General features: G+C 35.6%; 1 protein-coding gene across 1 annotated transcript; it reads left to right on the forward strand.

Moving 5' to 3' along the window:
• On the forward strand, positions 1-25,760 carry LOC112750517 (probable transmembrane ascorbate ferrireductase 4). Its single transcript, XM_025799276.3, has 4 exons — positions 1-348; positions 465-516; positions 615-811; positions 25,320-25,760. Exons 1-4 carry the CDS (start codon positions 202-204, stop codon positions 25,623-25,625), a joined length of 702 nt encoding a protein of 233 aa, XP_025655061.1. The 5' UTR covers positions 1-201; the 3' UTR covers positions 25,626-25,760.
• Positions 25,761-27,193: the final 1,433 nt, after the last annotated feature.

Genomic DNA, 27,193 nt, shown 5'->3' on the forward strand with positions numbered 1-27,193 from the left:
GTCCATGACATTAGATATTCCAACTTAACAAGGGATCAGTAATTCACCAAATGTAGAGGGGACATAGGGATGCAATTAAATTGCCTCGTAATTATACCCATAGGTGGATCTTGAGAAGAGCAAAATAAAAGCGTTGTTGCTTGTCGGTAGTCCTAACTCCTACTGCTGCTCACTAGCACTCACTCCTCCTAAGTCTTAATAATGGCTTCACTACTGTCTCCCGCACTTGTCTTGTTTGCTGTAAGACTTTCAGGATTTGCAGTTGGACTCCTTGTTCTGTTCTGGGTCCTTGCCTTTAAATCCACCTTTCTCCCTTCTTCTCTTTCCCAACAAGACTTCATCTATGCTGTATGCAGTGCACACATTCACACCACTACTCTCTTTTCTCTTTACTTTCTGCTTCCCTTTTTTACACTTTCCATTCCAAAAACTTAATTTTTCTTAAATGCTCTAAATAATTGCAGGTTCTTCATCCTTTGCTGATGGTCATTGGGTTTATTATCTTAAGTGGAGAAGGTACTTAGATTTAATTAGCTTTAGAATTGTTTGAAAGAAATCATGATGTAAAATTTAATTAATTTATTTATTTTATAATTAGTGTATAATTTTTGCAGCAATTTTGGTGCACAGATGGTTGCCTGGTTCTATGCGATTGAAAAAATCAGTGCATTTAGGGCTTCAAAGTGTGGCTCTAGCTTCTGGAGTATTTGGAATTTGGACTAAATTTCAGGGGAAGGATGGGATTGTGGCCAATTTCTATAGTCTTCATTCATGGATGGGTTTGATTTGCATTTCCCTCTTTGGAACTCAGGTACTAATACACTTACATGGTGGTTGTTTTCTTTATCTATGGTTCTTTATTTTTTCCCCCTTAATTATCATGAAATTGTATTTCTTACCATAGTTCAACTTTTTATCTAGTGCAACGTGCAAGCAACCTTCAGTCATATTTATTAACTTGCTAACAAAAATAATTGCTTCCTAAACTAGATAAGACTCTAGCTTAGGAAATGTGTGGGCCATCTTTTGTCATGCGACCAATAATTTTATATATAGGAAAAATGATTGCATTCCCCAGGTGTTGCTCCAAGAGGATCCCATGGTCTCTATTATATGGAGAGAAGCCCAATGGGCTTTTGCTTCATTGATTATGGTTCTGGTCGAATTTTTGTGTCTTGGAGGTTGGCAATTTCACTAAAATTGTTCCTATTCGTGTAGAGAATAGAGAATAGAGAATAGAGGGGTAAACTTTTTTAAATAGAACAACTTGTGACAAATTAGTTTTCAGTATGTCAAATTAAAAAATGCCCAGGAAAAAAAAGATATGTGCCCTATGGCAAAAAAGAAGAGAAGGATATATACCCCTTCGAAAGTAAAATATCTATATATTTAGTATTATTTTTTTTTGAACATAGGTAGCTCAACACAGTAAAGTGGAGCATAAAGAACATAAGACCAGAAAAAACATAAATGAAAGTTGTAATTCGTTGTCATCTCCGGCATTGCTATCAACAATCAAACAGATAAACTCCACACCATTCCTTGTCTCTACCCTTTGGAAAACTCTGCTATTCCGCTCCAACCAGACATTCCAAATAACCGCACAAAAGCCTATCAGCCATTTTTTTTGCTCAGACTTTCCACCTGCTACTCCAGTCCAACTCTCAAAGAACTCCTTGACTGTTCCCGGAATGGCCCAAGCTCTATCAGTAAACGTCAACCATGCACACCACACCTATCACGTGAACTCACAAGCAAAAAATAAATGATGCACAAATTTTATGTCTTTTTTACACAATACACAGATATTGTCATGATGATTAATAATGCCAAGTCTACTCAGCCTCTCCTTCGTGTTTACCCTGCCTACTAGCACAAACCAAGTAAAAAGTTCAACTCTTGGAGGAACTAAGCCTCTCCAAATGGAGCTTGTGAAGTTGTAGCTCGTAATGTCGGCTGAGATAGTCTCTTTTTGTAGCACCTGCACAAAAGAATTAGTAGAAAAACTCCATTTTTATCAAATTTCCATACAACTGAATCCTCTCTATTAACCGATAACCTTACAACCCGTAACCGATCGTGAAGTTGATTGAGCAACTCTAGCTCCCATTGGAAGAGTTCTCTCCTCCATTGGAAGTCCCAAACCCACTCTAGCCCATCCCAAAACCCACAGTCCCCTATTACGGATTCTTGCTGATTTGAAACAGAGAAGAGTCTCGGAAAACAATCTTTTAAAGAGCCATCTTGTAACCAAACATCCTCCCAAAAACGGATGTTTCTGCCATTTTTCACCTCCACGGACAGACCCCGATCATCATATCTCAAACCTGTTGCTCCTTAATATTAAGCTGGCAAATATCTTTCCACGGCCCCCTTCTAGATGGCAACGGTTGGTTTGAGAACATTACCGTTGGGTCCAACTGATTACAAGAGCAAACAATCTTCTTCCAAAGCGGGCAGTCCTCCTTAGAAAAGCGCCACCACCACTTGAACAGAAGCGACGCATTCCTAATTAGAGCATCTCCCACCCCCAAGCCATCTAGCTTTTTCGGAGCTTGAACTATCTCCCATTTCACCAGTGGTATCCCTTTATTCCCATCTTCTTTACTCCACAAGAACCTTCTTTGAAGCCCAATGATCTTCTCTGCAACTCCCTTTGGCATCTTATACAAGCTTAAGTAGTAAATCGGCAGGCTATTGAGAACAGATTTTATGAGGACCAACTTACCCGCTTTGTTGAACGATCTCGCTTTCCATAAGCTCAGCTTGTCTTCCACCTTGTCTATGATTGGTTTCCAAGTCTTCACTAATCGAGGATTAGCACCAAGAGAAATTCCTAAGTACCTGACAGGTAAAGCCGCTTCGGCACATCCCAACAGACCACACATATTCGTCACCCATTCCTTCTCATAATTGACTGAAATTAGGCTCGACTTTTCAAAGTTGATACTCAGGCCAGACATTAACTCAAAACAGCGTAGGAGCCTCTTGTAATTCAGTAACGTCTCCGTTTCCTGTGGACAAAATAATATGGTGTCGTCTGCAAATTAGAGATGCGATAATTCTATATTGTCCCTTCCCACCAGCAGTGGAGAAATTCTGCCATTTCTAACCGCCTCTCCCACCATCCTATGCAGAACGTTAACAACAAGAACAAACAGGAAAGGAGAGAGAGGATCGCCTTGGCTGAGGCCCCTCTCCATCTTGAACGGCTTGGTTGGTGACCCATTGATCAACACTGACATAGATGCTGTAGTCACACATTCCTTCACCCAGGTTCTCCATCTAAGACCAAAGCCCATCTTCTGTAGCACTATATCCACAAAGCTTCATCTCACTCTGTCATAGGCTTTCTGAAAGTCTAATTTAACAATTGCCGCTTCCTTCTTTCGCAGCTTGAGCCAGTGGACCGTCTCACAAGCAATGAGAGCACCATCATGTATTTTGCGACCCTTTACAAAAGCAGACTGAGTCTCCCCCACTAGATGTGGCATCACTGATCGCATTCTTCTTACCAGCACTTTGGATATCACCTTATATAAGCAGTCAACCATACTAATCGGTCTTAAGTCTTTGATTTCCTTGGCCCCCACAAATTTTGGAGCTAGCGCCACCCAAGTAACATTTGCATCTATTGGTAGCTTTGCATTCTAGAAAAAAACCAACACAGCTGCAGTAAACTCCTGACCAAGCTCATCCCAGCATTTCTTTATGAAGTTCATATTATAGCCATCACTACCTGGAGCTTTACTGGGCTCACAATCCCACACTGCCTCTCTTACTTCCTTCGTCGATGGCATTTCCTCTAGCACTGCTGCCTCTTCTTCAGTAATCTGCTTGACCAGCCCATCACGGATTCCAATCAAAGGGGCATGCTCCTGCCTATACAGTTCTTTATAAAAACCCATAATCGCAGTCTTTATTCTGGCCTGATTCCGTACCAATCTTCCATCCAACACTAGAGAATCGATTTTGTTGTTCCTCCTTCTTGCCGATGCTAGATTATGGAAGTACCTAGTGTTCTTATCCATATCTCTAGTATGCTTGGACCGGGACATCTGCTTCCAATGCATCTCTTTTCTGACATACCACTTCGCACAGCAAGTCACCAGAGTCTTACATCTAGCCTCCATTGTTCCGTCATAACTACCAGCACTAACCTTATCATCAATCTTCTTAATCTCTTCCTCAAACTTCTTTATTCTGTTGTCCATGTCCCCAAAATTATCCCTATGCCATCTCCTGAGTGGTACTGTCAACGCCTTCAACTTGTTTGTAAACATGTCACCTCCCAATTTCCTCCACTCATCCTTTACCAATTGCAGAAACCCTTCATGTGTAAACCAGGAGTCCAAACTGCAAAAAGGTCTTGGACCCGCACAGATTCTAGAGTCTTCTAAAATCAATGGGCAATGATTTGATAGGCCTCGCGGTCCTCCTTTCAAACGAGTATCTGGAAACTCCTCAAGCCACTCCAAACTGACCAGAATCCTATCAATGCGGCTACAAGAACTACCTCGAAACCATGTGAACTTCCGGTCGATTAACGGTAAATCGACTAGCTGTAAATCTTGTACCCATTCCTTGAAATCCTCCGCAGATGCCGGTAGGCTAGTAGCGCCTTTCCTTTCTTCCAAATGTAGTATCTTGTTAAAGTCTCCCATGAAGAAAAACGGAACCTGACATAGACCCATCATGTAGCTTAACTCCTCCCACATCACTAGTTTCTCACTCCGAACATGTGCACCATACACCAAGCAGAATGCACATTTGAAATTATTTTTTATCAGAGAACCTTCAACACACAGCCAGCCATACCCTTTATAGCAGTTCAATCGTTTAAATAAAAAATTATCCCACATTAACAATAAACCACCGGATGCACCGACAGATTCCACAAAATCCCAATCCACTGTATCACAACCCCACAAGCGTGCTACATCAAACCTAGACATAGACTCCCTCTTGGTTTCAATCAAACCTAGCATATTCAATCTATATTTTTTCTTCAACTTTTTCACCATACTCCACTTGCCATGCCCTCCTAGGCCTCTAACATTCCAACAACTATAAATCATTTAAAATAATTTCTACACACCTTGTGATGTTGTTTGGGTCTGCTCCTCCTAGCTTTCTCTTTTTTTTTTTTGCCATCTTTCTTTTTGCTGCGATTGCTTCATTCTGACTTTGTAAAATTGCCATAATATCTTCTTCATCATCATAAAAAGCTGCACCTGACTCCACTGCTAATTTCAATGTTTCCTTATTCTCTACTAACTATCCTGCATGTAAGCCCCTCTGAACAGAATCTAGTGGTGCATTATTAATATCTGTCTCAAAACCAGCATCCTCATTATCCCGTTCAGTCACATTGCCTTGACCCACATCTTCATCTTCCCCTACTATCTCTTCCAAATGTACAGACCGGCCGCTTACTTCTTTAACCAAACTATCCACTTTCGGTTCATCATCAAAAGCAGCCGGCGATTTTCGTCCCACCGTTCTCCCAGCTCTTTCACCGGCGTACTGTACCAGGACAAGGCTATGGTCCTCTGCTTCCCCGCCAGGACAGTCGGCAACGCCTCTCCTCGACGCAGAGGGACGCGCGCTTTCCCGGTTATCCACCCCATCCACCACGGGAGGCGTCGTGCGGCTAGTCTCATTGAGAACGCCCCTGGTTGAGTCCCCCCTTCATACATCTTCGAACCGGGAGTGCAGGGAGGCAGCTGACCCTGTCCAGACCCGCGTCGATGTTGCTGGTCTGCCCTACCCTCCTTCTTCGACCCGGATCCACGAGCACGCAACTGACCCGGTCCATCTTCAACTCCACGTTCCAGATCCTGGCTTGTCTCATCATGGTCTCCAGGCCCAGATCCGCGAGCCCGCAAGGAACCCAGCCCAGCCTCTTGTTCGTCTCCTTGTTGGAGCTCCACGCCACTCAACTCTCCTTGGGCCTCGCCTACACGGAACATATGGACTCCACTCAGCAGCCCATCACGCCAATATTCCTTCTCAAGCCCATTGCTTGAATGCCCCAGCAGCTGTTTGGTGTTATTACTAACCTTGTGGGCCTCTCTCCCTTGTAAAAACCCATTTACCTCATCTCCAACGTGAATAATGTTCCTTAGCTGTTTGGTCCCACTTCTTTTTTCAATGCATAACTGTGTAACAGTTTTCTCTGATTCACTCTCTATACACTCATCAAATCCCCCAAAATCAGCATTGTCATTAACACCTTTAAATTTGAACTGATCCGTCATCCGTTGTCTCTTCATGGCCATTAAATTATCTTGATTGCAATCATTCAAAAAAAAATGCCTGTTGTGACCATTGTACCCTTGTTTTCACCATCGTCATTAGCTCGTGTTCTGATTAGGTCTGCCGCCGGATCCCACATTGCCGCTGTCAACAACATTTCTCCGGCTTGTGAACTAGCGTTTGCATATATTGACTTCACGCTTGCGTCTTCCAAAAAGCATTCATCTCCGTATATTTCACGCCCTATTTCCTTCACAAAAACATCAAAACCACTAGTCCCAACCGTGATATGAATCCTTTCCTTGATATCGTCAAAGACACAGGTATCAATTAACACTCTCCCAACACTGAAGGATAATGCAGACTTCGTCACATCATCACACTTGACTACTTCACCCCATAAACTGCCTATTGTATTGAACGTCTCCATTGACCAGACATGTAATCGCACTCCATGGCATTCTAACCACACTCTTCTAGTCTCACTACGTTCGGATTCCTCCCATCTCCAAACCCTGTAAAAGAATTGTAAGAAGCTATTCATTTTGAAGGTAAACGCTTCCTCCGCGTTCTTCACCGAATCAAACACTAGTAAGGCTTTGTAAGCACCAAGCTCTCTGACTTCAACAATCTGAGAAAAGTTGTTAACGATGGCTCTCCGTAAAGCTTTGAAGTCCATTGGTCTTGTGGTACCGCCTACTAAACTCCTCAGCAGCCAATCGAAATTCTCTTTTGCTACTGGCACTTCAATCTTTTTCGTCCAACCCTTTCCTTGGTTATCCTTGACTGGTCTTATCTTCTTACTTTCTTCCACCCTTGTAGAACTTTCACCCTTCTCGAGCTGCCTGATCTCCACCTCAGATCTTGCCATTTCCCCCTCGCGTGCCCCAGTATTCTCTCCTCCCATAGCCCTTCTGTATTTGGCCTCACTTACATAGATGACCTTTCCACTTATTCTTGTATGATGCATTTCGGCTATGGCCTTCATCGCTCCCCCCTTTTGTTGTATATCGTATAAACGCAAACATATACACAAATCCATTTTTCAGCTTCCAACCCAGATAGATGTCGTTAGTTCGTCCTATCCAATGGAACAAGTGAAATAATTCCTTCTTCGAAACATCATTCGGCAGATTGTTGACAAAAATCGAAAAGAAAACATTTTCCAAACGTTGTACTCTTCTCGATTCCAAATCCTAGGATCTCGTTTCTGAAAATTCCTAGTTCTACCCCACTCAGTGTTCCCCTCTCTCATTATATTTAGTATTATTAGATGCTGGAAGAATATATCTTTATTCTTTATTCTGAAGTGAAAATCAAAAGCAATATTTAATTTCAATATGCATTTATGATTGAATTTACGTAAGTTTATTAAAAAAGTTGTGGGATTAAAATTAATTTTACATTATAATTCGGGTTAATATGTTATAAAAAATAATTGTTATGACTAAAAACTATTGAATCTATATTTCCTTTATCTAACTAATAATTTGTTTGTACGTTGTACACTAATGTTAGTACAAAACAATGAAACCCCAAAGAATTGTCTATTGTTAAAATATTGTTATGATTTTGAAAGGTAAGACGTTATCTGGGTTTTGACAATATTTTATTTTTATTTGATTATTATTAAAAAGGATTAATTACCAATTTGGTATCCGAAAAATTCAGTTACTCCAAAAAAGTCTTTGAAAATACAACAAAAACAATCAATAAATATTATAATTTTTGTAAGTAACAAAAAAACTTTCATATTTAACAAACGATTTATCTATTAGATCTAAATTTTTGGGACAACATTTGAATAAATATTTAGAAGATATATAAAAAATTTGGAGCAAAATTTAATCTCTAGATTTTTCTTTTTATTTTTTCAAAAAAATATGATCATTCACAATACTTTTTTTTTTAAAAAAATCACTTGATAAAAAATGACCAAATTTTAAGCATAAAAATATTTTATTTTTTAATAATGATTGAAAAAATTTGCATCAAAATTTGATTTCTAAAGTCATTTTTTAGAATATATATTTAATATATAGTTTTTTTCGTTGTGTTTTTAAATCTTTTAAAAATTTATTTGTCGTTAGCGTTTTTTGAGATTCGTTTTGTCAACATACAAATTTGCGGATACCATTTCAGTAATTTACTCTATTTTAAAATAATTAAAACAATAAAATAATAAAATATTTTTTATTTTTATTTTACCCTTATTTGGGAATGGATCCGTAAAACTAGGGATGAGCATGGGTTGGTTTGTTCAGGTTCATGGTAAAATTAGAATCGAACCGATAAAAAAGTAATTGGTTTAGATTTGCATTTTTTTGTGCTTGTACCCGAACCAAACCAAACCGATTAAGAGTGGATTGGTTCGGTTCGGATAGCGGGTATCCGATGACTTTGAAATTTATAAAAAAACCAAATTAGCAAATTTTTATCTTAAAAATTCAACAAAATACAATAAACATGTAACATCAATAGAAATAATGCAAACATATTAAACACCATATACATTAAAAACTAAACTCATCAAAATCCAAATATATTAATAGTGAATAATCTTTGTCTAATGAAAATATAAAAGTGCAATAGAAATATTAGAAGTTAAATACAAAAGTCTAGTGAATAATCTTTGAAAGAAGCTAAAACCAAAACACATTAAAATCTAAACATTAGAAGCTAAATACAAAAGTGCAATAAAAATATTTGTCTAGTTTCAAAGTCTTCACTCCATAATCCTTCACTCCATCAATCAATCATATTCAAGAGAGGAGTTGTGACCTTCAAAAAATCAGCATATAATTAGCTAATGTCAATATATAAAATTGATTAATTAAAAGTAATTCAACAAATAAATAATTAGTGAAAAAATGTTAACCTCAAATTGTTGTAAACAACATCAACTCCAATGGCTTGATTAGATATTGTTAAAGCTAAAAGCTCTACATTAATAGTAATTAAATTATTATTAGAGACTCAACAATAACAACAATTACATAATAATTTAAAAAAATATAATTTAAAAATAATTACCTAATTCAAGTTTTTCTTAGTCCTCCAGTTCTTGCTTTAAGTCATACATCTTCTCTTGAGTCTTCAACTAATTTTGTGAGCAAATTAGAGACTCAACAGTAGAAGGACACTTCTAAATTGATCAAGCACATGACCACTAGTACTAAATGCCGACTTAGAAGATACGGTAGATACGGGAATAGCCAACAAATCCCTAGCCATGTGAGCAAGAGCATAATACTTCATTGATTTCAATTTCCACCAATGCAAAATGTCAAAACCGGGAATGTTATCCTCCACATCATCTTCCATGTATCTTTCCAATTCATTCCTTTTGACCTCATCTTGCTTTTTTTTTAACCCTCAATCTAAACTCATCACCAACAATTAGATTTAATATGTGAGCACAACATCTCATATGCATGAACTCCCCATTTAACAATGTTGACCCATTCCAATCACCCATGCCTCTAAGTAAATGCGAAATTGCAACACCATTAGCACTAGCATTGTCAACAGTTACACAAAATATCCTTCTAATACCCCACTCTTGCAAGCACTGTTCTAAGGCTCTCCCTATAGTTTCACCCTTATTATCAGTAATCAAACCAAAATTCAATATTTTTTTATGCAATGTCCAAGACTCATCAATATAATGTGCAGTCACACACATATAATTCAAATTCTGAATTGAGGTCCAAGTATCGGTAGTAAGGAAACCATTTGGCAATTTTCAGATAACAAATTTTTCAACTTCTTTCTCATATCTAAACAAAGCCATACAATCTCTAGCAATTGTCCAACGGGAAGGAACCTTAAACCTAGGTTGTGCTTTACTCATAAATTGTCTAAAGCCTTGAGCCTCAACAAATTTAAAAGGAAGTTCATCAACAATTATCATATTTGCAAGAGCAAGACGAGTTTTCTCTTGATTAAAATCAACAAGCTTCATAGTGACTGCATTAAGGTCATCCTCAAATTGGCTCCCAAGTGCAATAGTTTTCTGCCCCTTTTCAGCTTGCTTATGAGGGTTTTTAGTGACAATTCTTAAATGTTTATGCAAGTTTGTTGTACCATGACTAGAACTATTGCATGCATTTTTTTTACAATAGTTGCAGTAGGCTTTATTAGGAGAAATTTTTAGAAAAATGCGCCCAAACACTACTAGGTGCTCTACTGGGTTTATGTTTTACCACATTTAGAGGCTCGACAGTAGTTTCAGCAACTTCGGTTTGTGTTTCTGATGAAGGATTTGAGGCAGGCAACGGTGGGGGAGCTGGACTTTGCGATGTTCCACCAGAAAGACCATCGTTCTCAGCAGCGGGAGTGGCTACACTTGGAAAAGAAATACTTCCAACAACCGTATCACTTTTAGGGTTAGTTTTCTCCTTTTTTTTAATCTGCAAAATAAATAAAATAAGAGAAGTCATGTATTTGTTACTAACCAATTAGTACAATTGAAAGACCTTACTGTAGAGTATTTATTAACATTGCAAGCAATATGTCCCCAAAATGAAAGTTTACAATAAAAAATAAAACAATATAAACAATATAACACTGTAGAGTATTCATTTAATTACTCAACTAATCAGAGTATAGTTTACATATGATTTCTTCATAGTTACTATCTTATATATAGTGTGTACCGCTAATATAAATCTAAATCTCACCATTAGTAAAATTCAGTTCTAGCTTTCTTTCAATTTTTTCTTCGTTTATCTGCTACCATGAATGATAATAGTAAATGAATAGCATAATATTTTTGAAGTTAAAAATCAAAATTAGCTTATAGAAGATCCTCAATTCAAAATCAAATCTAGCTTTTACATAAGAGCAAGATTCTATTAATATTTAAAAAATTGAACAGCACGATTGCTTCAGAGTGATCAAGATTGATTTATTCAACAACAACTAAGAATGTATAATTTCAAAAATTGAATAAAAAATAAAACAATTAACACTTTAACATATAACATTCCCAAAAAATTATAGACTAACCTGACTGACTGACCGGAGAAGACGACGCTGGAGCCTGGAGGAAGCTGGCTGCTAGAGAGGGAACGACTGACTGAAGACGAAGCTGGCTGTTGGAGAGGGAACCGCGAACAATGACGCTGACAAAGATACTGACTGAGACACCAACGACGGAGAGAAAGTCGGTTGCTGCGTCGCTGCCGCTACTAGGAAGACGATGGAAAAGACGATGCATCAGATGGTCCCACGGGCGAGGTGGAGAAGACGATGCGCCTGACGCCTAATGGAGAAGACGATGAAGATTGGAGAAGCTGGTTGCGTGGTAGGAGGAAGCTCTGCCTTTGCTAGGGTTTCTACTTTCTGGGTTTACTCCATGGTTGCGCCGTTAGTGAGATAGTATTAGGGTTATAAGTTGGAAAACACATAAAAAGTTATATATATATATATATATATGATCGGGTTCACGGGTTGGTTCGGGTTCCGCGCCCCCAAAACCGATATCCGAACCAATCATCAACAAATGTCATCGGTTTGGTTCGGGTTGGACCCGATTACCCGTCGGTTCCAGAACCAATTTAGTTGGTTCGGTTCGGGTTCGGACGTGTAATCGAGTACCCGCTACCCGTGCTCACCCCTACGTAAAACTCGAGTTTGAGGGAGAGGGAGATCAGAAGATCGGATGGGGTGTTCGATTTAGTGCGTGTTGAATTCTCCTCTCTTTGTGATTGATGGATACCAAAAAGAGGAGAATCAATTAGGGTATGTGTAGTTTAAGTATTATTTTGTTACTCAAATTCTATTTTTATGGGAATCAAATGTACTAGGAGGAATGTGGGAATTGAAATGATTGTATTTTGATTCTTTAGAATCAAATTTATTTAAAAATAATTTTTCAAACTTTGAACCAAACATAAAAATATAATATTATATTAAAATTTCTAGGAATTATTTATAATTCCTCTAACCACACACACTCTTAGAATTATTAAATAAACTAATGGACACCCAACATGTTAATCATCTAAGAAGTGGATATTTAGTTGGAATTACACTAATTAATGAGAAATACTAAAAATTATTAGAATTTATTATTTTAAAAATTAATTGATGGTCAAATACAATAAATTCTGATGATCTTTTAATATTTTTTTAATTAATAATGTCCTAATAAGTTAACTAATTAGATTATAGAAAGTTAGTTGGAGTTATGTTTTAATTAACAAGGTCCTAACTTATCAATCAACTAGGAAGAGGAAAGTTAGTTGAAGACTTAAAGTTGTATTAATTGGCTCAACTCAATTCAACTTGAATTATCAAGAGGACTCAACTCAATGTCAAGAGGACTCAAGAGTTACTCAAAAACTTTTCCTTAGCCAAAATTCCAGATTATACTCCTTATTGAAAATAATTTCAACAAACAGTGTAAAAAAAAAAAATCCCAAAACTCACTGCTCAAGAATAAAGTCGCAAATCCACTAAATTACAAGAAACATAACAGTTGTACAATTGAATATAAATTCCAAATTCATTTGATTCAACGAAGACTTCAAAATAAAAAGAATCCATTAACATAAAACAAGACTAAAAAGGGTAAAGAGATACAAACCAACAAGTAGATGTTCCTCCTTAATTACAAATTTAAATTCAACATTGGATTTCATTACCAAAAATTGCTAATCGTTCATTGAAAAAGGAAAGTGTTGCAGAGATTTAAAAAGACCATGTAGATGTTTCATTTGATTTTTGGTAATCTCGACAGGATGTCGAATTAAATTTGTATCAAGATCTCAATTTGAGGAGCAAATACGACTCCTCTAAAAAAGAGTGAACTAAACTCGGAAATTACTTAGCGTAAGTATCGAATCTATGTATGTCGAAATATTTGTGATAAATTGTAAACCAAGAAAATAGATAAAGCGAAGTAAAAACTTGGAAATAAAATGCTTGAAAGAAAAGAATCAAAATAAACAACGTAAAGACAAAAATAGGACTGCACATGGATCGAATAATATCCGCATATCCGCGGTAATTATCCGCATCTGATTCGCAGAGCTATCGGATTGGATCGGATCCAATCCGCACTATAGTAGGATTGGATTGCGGATTTGGCAGTGATATCCGCGGATCCGATCCGCAGATCCACACATCTCATATTAATAGCATAGTTTAAGAAAGTAAACCCTAATGTGATATGATTTTTAGTGTGTTGTTTTATAAATTTTATGATATCTTGTTTTTAATTTTTTATGTTGTACTTTAACTTAGAATAATTAAACTTAGATATTGTATTATTATTTTTCTTTTGTTATTCAAGAGAACTTTTATTGATAATAATTTAGAAGTAAATAGGCTTAAACAAGTGAAAAAAATAGATTTTCTAGAGTAAAAAAGGGCCTTAAAACAATTTTTTTTTAATTATGCGGATATACCCGATATCCGATCTGATTCGTAAGTATGCAGATCGAATCGGATTGGATTGGATCCAACTTGAAAAAATGTGGATATCGTATCCGATCCGATGAGTGCAGTGCGGATCGGATAGAATTATAGGTTATATCCGATTCAATCCGTGTGTAACTCTAGACAAAAATAATAAGAAGGGAAAGAAATGAAATAAATAAGAACTGTAAATAACAAGTAAATTGAAGCTTAAAATAAATGAACAAAATAAATAAAAGTATCCGAAAAAAATAAAAAACAATAAAATGAAATAAAAGGAAAAATCAATGTAATGAAAAATAAAATGAATAAAAGAAAATTGACTCAAGACACTCACATGTACTTGCACTCCATCGATCTCCTTGGTATTAGTGTGATTTTGGATTTTGTAGAGTTTTATGTGATGAGGAGGTGTTCAGATTAAAATTCTCTTTTCACTTCTGCATTTCTTTTATTTATAGACCACAAGGATAGATTTGCAGAGTGTCTTTTTCTTCCTACGATTTAGCTTTTTCCTATTTCTCAGGTCACGACACTGTCTTAATTATGAAGAATCTTGACTCCCAAGTTTGACATCCCACGTCTTCTCTTACCTTGATCTTTAAACCCCACGTTCCATAAAGTACTTTTGGATAAAGTCTTTGTGTGATTATCTCATTTTGATTTTTAAAAGTCACTGACTCGACTCTTTAATTATTTTCTTTTCACTTTCTATGATAAGTCAAACCCTTATGCTAACGCTTTTATGGAACAACACATGTGTTATGATACTTTGACCTATATTCTCATAGAACAAATCACATGCTATGATACTTTGACTTATATATTATCAACTCACCTTTAGGTCAAACAATCATGGTCGAGTTATTTGTAATGTAGAATTTTTGTGCTAACATATTGCCCCTTGAAACTTGTCTTCTCAAAAAATAAAATGAGAAGTTTCACTTGATTACGTGCCTTGCACGTGCCATTTTTTCCAAATTTTAAAATTTTGAAAAGACAGTTATGCAGAAATGAAATAGTTCATGCGTTTTTTCTAGGAATATATAACGTTCCCCATGGGCTTTAATGGGCCTCCTCTTTTTAAACCTTTTTACATTCTCAGGGTTTACTTCTTCATTCAATTCCACCATTCTCATCATTCTTCATTTCTGCAAAAATCCTTCTCCTTTTCTTTGAAATCCCTCCTTGTCTTTTCCATGAATTCTCAATCTGGTCTTTATTCTAGCAGTACTCTTGCTGTTGCCGCCACTTCTTCTTCTACTACCATTGCTGCCACAACCTCTACTACTGTTCCTATCACTACCTCAACCATCGGAGCCACCACATCATCTTCTCTTCCTACTTCCACTATTGGCACTGCAGCGTGCAGCTGCCACTTCTGCTCCTGGCGGAGCTTCTGCTGCTCACATCTCTCCTTCATAAGAAGAGGGTGAGGAGGATGTTCAGGTTATAGCACCTCCTCCTCTGGTTGTCGATGTGGCACAATTCTATAATAATGATGGTACTCTACGGGCTCCCAATCCTGACGTTGAGACTACCAAATTCTGGAGAGCCAGGTCTTGCTTTCATTCAAAGTCATAAATGTCTTATATTAATATTTGGGGCCACGTTCAACTCAAGAACAAGTCGAGTCTATCTCTTCTTTCTTTCCATCTTCCCGTGAGCATCTTCTATTGATTTTTCGCAAAAATGTTAAGGCTCCTTACTTCCTAGTCGAGTTTTTAGAACAACACCTCCTAAGGAATCTAGCTCTTTATTCTCGACTTGGATGTCGAGGGTATCTTCAACTTACAAGTCTATATGAAAGTCTTTTGGCATTGCTTTTGCCCTTAAATTAGCCACTTTTTACTTGTCCTATACTATACCTCTCTTAGGAGCTAGTTTGGACTTTTGGTGCCCAACTACAAATAACTTCCATTTTCCTTATGGAATGATGTGCCCGACCTTGATGAAAATTTCTGCTTTCACTGGCATTGCTCCTGAGAGGGAAGATGCATGCTGGGTCACTGCATACCCTGATGATGTCTTCGATATCAACTTCGACTTGACCTCTGTGTCAGATTTTATTCAAAACAACACGAGTTCTAAGGCTGACTCTGTGAGTAACAGAGAGCATATAACTTTCTTACTCTTGTGGGTAAATGCTTTTTTTTTGTCCAAAGTCGATTTAGAATAAAAAAAAGCAATTATTTGCCGCTAGCTATCATGCTTCACTGTAAAAAATATGTTAACCTCTCTTCTCTAATGTTGGCTCAATTGTATGAAACACTTTCTTTAGTAGTTAGTGAGATTCGACGAGGTGAGTCTTCGATCAACCCTTTTAGTCCTATCTGGGTTGCAATCCTATGGTTAAAGGCTGTACTCGAACCTTGATTCACTGCTTCCTTTGTTGAAGTTCCAAAAGCTCAGCTTGACGGTATCCAACTTTCTTTCCTTTCTTGGTTGAAACCAAAAAGCATGTCATCTATCGACACTTTTTGTTACTTCATCACTCTCCTTCTCACATCAAGACTAATGATGACTCTTATTACTACCCAAATCCATGTACTTGTCAAAAAAGCGTTGTTGGGTATCTCCATTCTTTAACTAGCCGCAATCCTGAAAATAAAGAGAATGTCGATGAACTGGCCGAAAACCTTAACTCCCAAATTCTTCTTGTGGGTCTCCCTCATGAGTTGACTATAACGACCCAATTTTCAGTATGTCTAGATCATACCAAAAATTGAGTGCTACCAACTTGTCTTCCTAATTATTATCTATTATTTATTATGAGTTTGATTCGTTGTTAAAAGCGTAATTATTTTGCGAGGTACTTCTTTTTTAGAATGTTTGGATTAATAAACGGAATCATTCATAGTCAATTCACAAAGGTTAGCAGATAAAATAGTTATAGACAACGATACTTATATACATCTCAAGCAATTGACAACATTCAGTCATCCAGCCTTTATTAGAGTATAGATTATAGATCTGAGTTAAAACACACACACACACACACACTCGCACACACACATATATATATATCCCAGGTCCTGCTCAAGAAGTCCCTAAGCTAGCACCCAGGCTAGCCTAGATTCTATACTCACCTAATCCTTTTAAACTACAAAAGCGAGGAAAAGTACTTCATTGAGTGGCCACATAACAGCAACATTGTATGGAGGACTTAGGCTAGAATTTGTAGATAAACAGGGTGTAGAAGTCAGTTGGTCTCACAGTATATACATATAAACAGAGAACGAGATTCACCCTAGACTTAGAAGACTACCTAGAGCAGAATCCTCTTTCCAGAACGGTCATCAGCAAACTACGGAAGGGTACTCATGCTTCCATCTGAAGGGGGAAGGGAGAGTAGGGGTGTGAACTTGGGAATTCTTAGTAAGGTCGGGGTTTAGAGTTAAATTCATTTATAATGTCCATTTGCAAGTTTTTAAATCTTTTGAAAATCGATGGTTTAACAATAAAAAATTCAAAACTTTTTTAAAAGAAATCAGTTAATTAACCAGAAATCTAAACTCCCTTTTTAGATAAAAGAATCTTAAAAGTTTCCTAATGATATGAATGACCAACCTGTTCCAAACATAGGTTCATTAAGTCTATGCTGAACCAGCTTGATATTTCATACTTTACTAAACCACAACTCAAACCAATCACGGCCTCAGGCCCATCACATAATGAATTATGGCTTCAGGTCCAAACAGCTCGATCACATCCAATTCACTACAACCCAACCAATTTTAGTCACAAACACAAGTAATAAGGTTCAAGCACAATCAAGAGCAAGTATAGCAATTAGCAATTAAATAGAATTATTCACATAGGCAAACTAATTATAATATCACAAACAAGTATGATGCATGTCTGACCCTACTGCAGGTAATGAGATCATTTGTCGGCTACATACCCGCTTCTGACGTTACCCGGAGTCCTTTGACCAGGTAAGGCTTCCCTATTGGCAATACCCATCGCAAGAGTCCTTTGACTTGCGAGGCAAACCACTGCAAGAGTCCTTTGAATTGCAGGACGGAGCTAGTTAACTTATATATGCCCAACACACTCACTGTAAGAGTCCTTTGACTTACAGGAGCATATGCTAATTATGTGTTTTCTCGATACCTCTGTAAGAGTCCTCTGACTTACAGAATAGCATTATAGCTAGGTATCCCAGGAAAGCATTCTCAGTGGTCGCACCACCATCTATCTGACTGCCTCTCTGCAGCAGATTCTTACATAACCATTCTCAAGCATCGCCCGAAGGCTCATAAGTCACATATAACCATACTTTTCATCACTTAGAAATCATCTTTGTCATCTTTCCACAATCATAAATCGAGCATCACAACATCATAGTGGTCTCATTTCACAATTCTCTGCTTACTCTGTAAGGTTAAACACACTACTATATAGCTTTTAACTCCTTTTCTTTCTAACATGTTTGCAAGTTTTTAGAACTTGTTTCATTACCTTACATACCTCTATACCTTCTCTTATACCTTTACTTAGGTGTTTAATAAAGAGAATTAGGGAATTCTGAACTCAAAACTGCCTTCTTGAGACTTTTAGGAAAAACTGCCTTTTGATCAATATTTTATTACTATTAATAAAATAATATTCAAATAATAATATTTTATTCAACTTTCAAAATTGCATTTTTATCCCAAACTTTTTGAAATTTGCATTTTAACCCCTTTAATTTTTAATATTTGTACTTTGGCCTCTCAACTTTTTTTAATTAACTTTCAACCTCAAATTTTTTAATAATTATGATTTGACCCCAAAATCATCAAAACCAAAAGCTTTTCTTGTCCTCCAAAAACCAAAAACATTTTTTCAAAAGTTCATCATCAGATTTCAACTTGATTTTCAACCAATTTTTCAATCTTTACGGTAACCGATTTTTATCCAATTTTTGCCAAACCAAAGAGCAACCTTTAAGTCATCAAATACAAATTAAAAACACATTAAATATATTGAATATCATGACTGGAAAGCCACGTTTTCCAGCAACAACAACAGCAACTTCACAACCTTCAATAACTTGATTTTCAAGTATTAAAACAACAAGATCTCATGATCAAATCATCACACAAACACTCAAAATCAAGCCTCAAGTAACAAGATCTGATTTCACACTTCAAGAACACAACCAATCATTGATTAATTTACCAAACCTTACTTCCTTTGCAGCTGCCAAGAATTGAATCAAGAACAAGCTTCAAAAAGCACTTTTACGCCTGATTTAACATAAAAAAAACAACTTTAGAACCATATGAACCATGAAGGTTGAAGCTTCATGATGATGAAAAGAAGGTTTTCCGCAACTTAAAGCAGCTAGAAATCACGTTTTCTTAGAGCCTATGGTGATTGAACAAGAGATCCTAAGAGAAAATATGAAGAAAACATCATCAGCTTGAGTTTCCACCATGGCTGAAACTTCAAGGAGGAGGAGCAGCCATCATACCTTGATTTTCTCCTTGAAAATTGATATAGAAATGAAAAGGAAGAAGAGTTGAACACTTTGGTCGGATTAAATTTTTGATAGGGTTTTAGTTTGAGAAAGAACGGAGGTTGAAGCTTAGGCATCCATGAAAGTTTTTCTTGATTTCTCTCATGGTATTTTCGAATTCTAGCTTGTTTTGGAAGAAAAGGTTGATGATAATGATGAGCTTAGGGACCCGTGAGGTTAGGATAAGCATTATCCTAAAGTTTGGTGTAAAAATATCTCAAGAAAGGATAATTACTAAAGTTAGATGTATTAGAATACAAGGGTTTCTTACTTTTTCCTTAAGAAACCTTTGCTTGGAGAGTATGAAAGAAAACATGTGGTGGCTATCCCTGGGAGAGCCATGTGTCATAAGGTGCTGAGTCATCAGAATTTAATAATAAAATATCATTCTGAAGATAATTTAATAATACATCATATTACACTACTAAATGATAAGCATGAGCTTTACTAGTATAAATGGTACTAGTAACAAGATAATCATGAGAATAAAAGATGTATGATGAAGCATTAGCATTGCTAAGTTCATCTAAGAATGCCGGTATTATCCATTACCGATAGATTTCTAGCTCAGTTATTATATCACTAAATATATATCAACATTAATCACAACAAATGAAATAATAATATAATATTTTAAATAAAATAATAATATTTGAATATTATATTAATATACATTTTTTTTGAAATTCGGGACCGACTCGTCACATAGAGACTAATGACGGAAGTTAGAATTTTGAAATTCGGACCTGAAGTGGCTCAAAAACGCAACTTTTTGCGACGTGCTTGCTTAGATCAAGAGAGGTGTCTGATGCAGTCAAGCTACAGACTCAGTAGCTTGATGACACAACATCTGCGCAGTGGAGGTGCTTATATGCACTAAAATTTCTAAAAATTTCATAAAAATTCTGTTTGATCACGAAATAGCGTTGTTTCTTCGAGACTAGGCTGTTACATCGACCATGGCTCTTAAAAAGAAATTGGTCACCTATTCCCCCCTAATATGTGTCGAGACAATTTAGTCTTGCACAATTGTTGCCTTCTCCTTTTTATCTCGACCTTGGAGCACAAATAATCCATTATAAGGTATTGAGTTTGGAAGAGTTTGATCAAGTTTTGGACCTCAATCACCAAAGGGTGACTTCTCAATATCAAAGATATGACATCAAATTTTGCTTTCTCTCGACACCTGCATTCCACAAGTGGTGGTTGACCTATTATAATTCTCATTGCACATCATCTGAACAAGCACTCTCTAATTTGGTTTTTCCTACTGCACAGACTGTCGCATGATGGAAGAAAACTAAAGGTGAGAATGTAAAAAAAAATCTTAAATTAAAAAAATATTATAAAATAAAATGGCATTTCAGGAAGATAAAGTATGTTTTCAATGAGGCCTTAGAGGTATGTGAAAAGAAGAAGTAAACACACTTTCATAGATGTCTCGACCGTTACTTCAAGACTTATGCTCGAGATCCTTATGCTAAAAAAGGACACTTTATGCAAAAGTTCAACTTCCATTCTTTTCCCAATTTCCCTTTTGGTCTTGCTGATCGACTACTTAACCCTCCTAAAGGAGTCTTAGGAGTGAATTACTGACTCCAAAAGAAAGATTCTCGAACTCTGGGCATCAACATGATTGGTGTTGTTTATTACTGGGGCTTTCGAAATAAGATTCATGGTCGAACGAGAATCACTGGATATCCTCCAGGTACCATATTTTCTTAAAATTTAAACCTTTGAGTCTTTACTTATCTTATATTCTCTATGTCTTTTCAGCTGCTCGACCTACACAGATAATTGGTATGGCTCCCGACCCCAAACTAGTCAAGGAGAATTGGGAGTCAGAAGAGGATGCTGCTCCAAATAAGACCAAATCCAAATGGGGTCGAGGAAGAGGACGGTCGAGTGAGGCCACACTTTTCTCAAAAAAGCATAGTGCTGTTGACATCCTTCTTGGAGCTAACCCCAAGAAAGTTCAAAAAATAAATCCCACCATTTCTTTTAAGGTATTTTTGGAACACCTTTAAGCTTCTGTCCAAAGTTTGTTTTGCATAAATACTTAATAACTCTTTTCTATTCAGTTTAAACAGTCGAACAAAGCTCCAGATCTCGGGTTTAAGTAGAAAGTCGCTCTGAACGAGAGGTTGACCTATCCGATATCGAGACTGAAGTGACTCAACCTACTCCTCCCATTGTTCCTCGACTGGTGGCTATACCACCCATTCTCGTTTTAAGTCCAGTACAACCCAGTCCGTTGACTGCTGCCTCTCAAGCCTCAACTGATTCTCCATTGGAAAATTTCTTCACCATTTCCATATTTCATTTTGATTGTTCATATTCACATACTTATCTTTTGCAGGCGAGCTATATGCCTTTGCCAAGTAATGCAGAAACACATAGAGAATCAGGTCCTATTTCGACAAATGCTGTAGTCACTTCTACACTAACTTCGGACACAGGTCAAACTGCTGTCAAACAGGATTTAGAACCCCCAGTCCATGTTCTTGCACCAGAGACTGGGGATTTAGATTTTGAAGAATTCAACTTAGATCTTGCCAACATTCTGTTAGAAGCTCGATAAGTATACTCTTCAGAAGGAACAAGAGTTCTCTCGTCTTCAGAACCAGAGGTTGTTCTTTTTATTCAAGAATCATAATCAATTCTTTCGATCCGTGAAGATCTGAGGAGGTTACTTCTCCTGAGCCTCAAATGCTACCAGGTTCTGATCCTCTGGTTGTCGAGAGGGTGAACATAATTCTCGACTGCCTCAACCATCCTTTCGAGGAGATCAACAACAACGCTGACCTGAAGGTTTGACTCTTCAAAGCTCTTGGTTTTCTGGACCAAAAGATTCCAGCTGGGATCTATACAGTTCTAGGTGTCTTTATTGAAGATATTTACAATTATATTTCCAAGTTTGAAATAGTCGAGGAAAAGTTGAGCAAGTTGATCGAGGCATTGGGTAACCATGACGCCCAACTAAAAAAATGTAAAATGGAAAAATCTCAAATCGAAGATGTCTTATCAGAGGGTCGAGCTAAAGAGCAAACATTGGTATCGAGAATTGAAACTCTTGAAAAAGAAATAGCTGAGTTGAAGGCTAGGAAGGGAAAAATTGCAACAGCTAACTCGACTCTTACTCCCTGGCTTGAAAAAATTAAGAAGGTACATTCCTCCAAAGTCTCGAGTCGATCTGCTTTACTAGAAGCCATCACTCAAGCCAACAGGGTTAAAGATGAGATTTCTCAAGCCGCTACCACCTTGGGTAGAAAATAAGAGGACTTAAAGCTTAAATTTAGGACTTTGTTTGAATCTTAATTGTCTGTATTATGATCGACTCTTTGTATATGGTCGACATTTTGTTATGAACTCTCGTATTTAATGATAATTATATGTTTTGAGATATTTTCCATTTATATGTTCAATCTTTCGATTATTTCTTATATCTCTTAACTCATATGTATTACCATCAAATATTTTTTCGACCTTAAAAGTTCCTTCCCATAATGGTGACTATTTTCCTTTAACTTGTTAGGTAAGAAGCACTAATTTTAAAAACAAGTCACCAACTGCAAATCGCTTCTTCTTTACTTTTTTGGTTGTATGACTTAGTTATAAATTCTTTCTGTCAAATTATTCTATCTAAAGTCATTAGTCGAGTTTGATCTAATTCTTTTAGTTCATCTATCATACTCAACATGTACTATTCGACAGACAAATAATTTTTTTTAGTCACTCTGATGGTTTGTAAATTTATCTCAAGTGGTAAGACAGCTTTGTGGCCATATATAAACTCATATGGTGTCAATCATGTAGCCTCCTTAGGTGAGCATCTATATGCCCATAACACCTGGCTCAAGGTATTATGCCAATTTTGAGGGAGTTTCCTGATATGTTTTTTAATCAAATTTATTAGAGACTTGTTGACGGCCTTGACTTGACCATTAGCTTGTGTATAATACGGAGTCGAATGTATTATTCTAATACCTCGTGATTCAACAAACCCCTTTATTTGTCGACCTGTAAACATGGTCCCTTGGTCTATAGTCAAAGTATGGGGGATGTCAAATCTATAAATGATCGATTCCTCAATGAAGTCAATTATCTTGTCTTGGATAACTTCTTTCATGGCACAGTTTTCACCTACTTTGTAAAGTAGTCGACTGCCACCAAGATAAATTTATGCTTCAAAGTCAAAGGAGGATGAATCATTCCTATTAAATCGAGAGCCCATCCTTATATAGCCAAGGTTTGAGTATAGCATATAAATCAAAGGCAGGGACTCTTTGAATAGGTGCATGTCTTTGGCATTTTTGTCAAGCAAATTCAATACAATCCTTCATCATTGAAGGCCAATACAATCCTTGTCGATGCAAGATCCAATGTATCTTTCAACCCGACTGGGGAGCTCTACAAATACTTTCATATACCTCGGCCAAAGCTAGATAAGTTTCTTGAATGCCAATACGTTAGAGTAAAGAACCATCGACACTTTTCTTAAACAAATCCCTTCCAATTAATACAAAACTCAACACTAGGTATTTAACCTTTCGATCTATTCTTTGATTAGGATTTTTGATATGGTCAATGATCTTGAGCCTCCAATCACTTACGTCTATTGTGTTTGCGCAAAAAACTCCTCTTAAATCCAAAAGAGTTAAATTAGTTTTGATTTCCCTTAACTTTTTCATCAAATTAGGAGATATTTTATCCAGAAGTCATTTGAGCCAATTCATTAGCCTCTTGATTCGACTCTCTAACTATGTGTTTTACTAACATGAAGTCGAATGCAGCTAATAGTCGAACTGTTACTGCAAAATACTTAGCCAAAATATTCAGAGAGAAAAAGGGGTGGGATCTGTGATGGCAAATACGGGTATTAGGGCAGGGTATGGTTTCTTTTTTTTTTATAAACTTAAACGGTGTTATTTTGAAGCAGCCATTGAATCAAAAAGTACTAAAAAAGTCCGGCTGATTTCGACAATTTACCAGTTCTCTACCAATTTGACCGATTTTTAAACTGTTTTTTTATCATACCATTTTTAAAATCAACCAAACTAACCAAATAATCGATTTTCAATTAATCTGATTGAATTGGCTAGTTTGATTCGATTTTTAGAATCTTAATTTTTATCCTAAAAAATTATGGCAGCATTTTGAGCCATGTTACATGACAATATCTTTTTTTTTTACTTCTTTAGTTTAACATATATCTTTAATCTTTGAGTGAAGATCTCCACGGTGTCGGGGTACGTTCCCCGTATCCACTTTAAAATTTTTTTGGGTTTCTTCCTCCTTTTTTTTTTTTTTTTCTTTTAATATTTGCACCTATTATCATATAAAAAGGTCTTTAATATCTAACATTAATATCTACTTGGATGTTTTATATATATATATATTTATTTTTTCCATGATATTAATATTCATAAATCTTTTTTAAATACATATAACAAAATTATTAGGACAATTTTCCTTTCTTTATGATAATAAAGCATAAAAAGTAGAAGTTATTTATCACACATCAACACTTAATAAAACAAACTAATTAACAACGAAAACCAAAATAGATATTCTTTATATTTTATTGAATCTAAGACCCAAAAAAAAAAGTTATAAAGACCAAGATAATTTCCTTATTTGATAGGTCACTTATTAATAATTTTTTTAATTAAAAGAAAATACTAATCATAATTAAGGAGTACACTAATTACTTGATTAACTCAAATTAGTTATATATATTATCAAATAAAAAATATTATATGTAGATAAAAAATTAATCTTTAAATCAATTATTATGTATTTATAATACATATATTATTTAAATTTATTTTTAATGTGTATTTTATATTTTAATAAATATTTTATATTAATAACTAATTTAATGACTGAGTTTTTGTGTATAAATAACATAATTATTATCAAATATATAATATTATATTTAATTATACAAAATTTTAATTTTGACCCCTTCAATTTAATTTTTGGTTCGTCCATGATGAAAAGACTCAAACCCAGAAATGTGGTTTATGGGGCTTATATATTTTTCACTGGCGTCAAAGCCTCACCACTGCACTTTAATTGTTTACCTAACACTCCCCTTTCTAATGTCACATATTTGTTTCTAATTTAGTGGTTGTTAGGCTTCTTGAACTTTTGGCACAGAAGAGAGGCAAAGATTGCGAGAATAAAGATTTTACCTTGGCATGTATTCTTGGGCCTATACACTTATGCGTTGGCAGTAGCAACAGCGGAAACAGGGCTTCTGGAGAAATTAACACTCATACAAACAAAGAGAAATAATGTATCCAAACACAGTGCTGAGTCCATATTGGTTAATAGTTTAGGATTATTTCTAGCCATGCTAAGTGGTTTTGTTATTCTGGCTGTTGTTTCACCTAAGTATGGGTATCATACCCTTCAAATTAGACAACATTAAATTCTTGCCTCTTACGACCAATAAATTATTCATGGTCATGGTTGCCCCATATTCGAGTTAGATTTGGAGCAGTATGAATTTTGAATGAAATTTGTATGGGTCATGTTTGTGCAAAAATGGGATAGATTTATCAAACCAGCTAGCCTTTATTTTGCACCCAAAATTGTGCCTTCAAATGAATTTTCACGGAGAAAAGTCTTTGTATATGGTCAATATCTCTCATGTGTAGACGCATTGACAAAACGTTAGCAGGATCAACTAACAGGTGTATCAAAATAGGGTTAATCCTTACTAGACTCAATTTTGTTTCATAAAATTTCAAAATTAAATTGTGAAGAGCTTGTATTCATTTCCAATTTTTTCCCTTTTTTGAAACAAATATTATTGGACACTCCAAATACCCATCCATTATCCAGTACTAGAAGTGGCCTGCGCATACGCGGACGAGTCGTACGATTTTTTTTGTAAATTTGACCTTTTATATTAGAAATAATTATTTTAAGTATAATTAATTAATACATGGTATAATATATGATAAAAAGTTAAAGAAATTTTAAATTTAAATAAGTAACATATATAGTATTAAACATAAATAAAAGAGGTCACAATATTCTCAATTTTTTTCCATAATTAGCACGATTTAAAAATAAAAGATGAGTATGTTGGTACATGTGACATTGTAGTTTGTGTCTATGATAGAGATTTAATGAAATTGGATATTTTAATAAATAAAATACATAATACTAAATAATTTAGATCCAAATTTTTAAGGTCATGTACTTGTCAAAATATGACTAAGAGTCTTATATAACATAATTGTAACTAGACATAAAATATAAACTGGCCAACCAAAAATGGAATAAATGACATTATGGTCAAATTTCTGGTATAATCTGTATCACTATTGAAAAAAAAAAACGAAAATATTTTAATTGAATTTGATATTGTAGTTTATGCTTGTCATGGATGTTGAAAAATAAAAGCTACCAATAATTGACATATTTATATGTAAGAAGATGAGATAAATTTAATGAAACTCTATCATTAGTATTTTGAAATCATTTTTACCTATTTTAATATGTCATATAATCAAATATTTTTAAAAATTTCATGATAAATCACATTATTTGTTGTAGAATTATCATGAAATATGACCATTTTTAAGCTGTTTTTTATGGTTACTCTTGATACTACAATATAAAATTGTTTGCGGGTCAAAACTCTTGTTTTAGAAGTATGCCTACACAGTCTAATGATTATTCTTGACTTTTATTTATATTCATTGCATATGATAACATAAAAAAATTGACGATGTTAAAACTTGAAAGGTAGTTTAGCATCTGATGGAGTTAATGTCATTTCTTAGAATAAAGACCTTTCTTTTGGTATTATTTACGGATAAGATTTTTGTTTCAATGACTTTCTTACCAAGTCTAGTAATGATCAACCTAGTTCCATTACAAAATCTAGATGAATGATTAATATTTCAGAGCAACATAGCCGGGCATCTTTCTTTGAACGAAAGTTCATCATTTGACAGTCTAAAAGATTTTATGGTTGTCAAAATT

The sequence above is a fragment of the Arachis hypogaea genome, chromosome 15, assembly GCF_003086295.3.
Source record: "Arachis hypogaea cultivar Tifrunner chromosome 15, arahy.Tifrunner.gnm2.J5K5, whole genome shotgun sequence".
Classification (NCBI taxonomy): domain Eukaryota; kingdom Viridiplantae; phylum Streptophyta; class Magnoliopsida; order Fabales; family Fabaceae; genus Arachis; species Arachis hypogaea.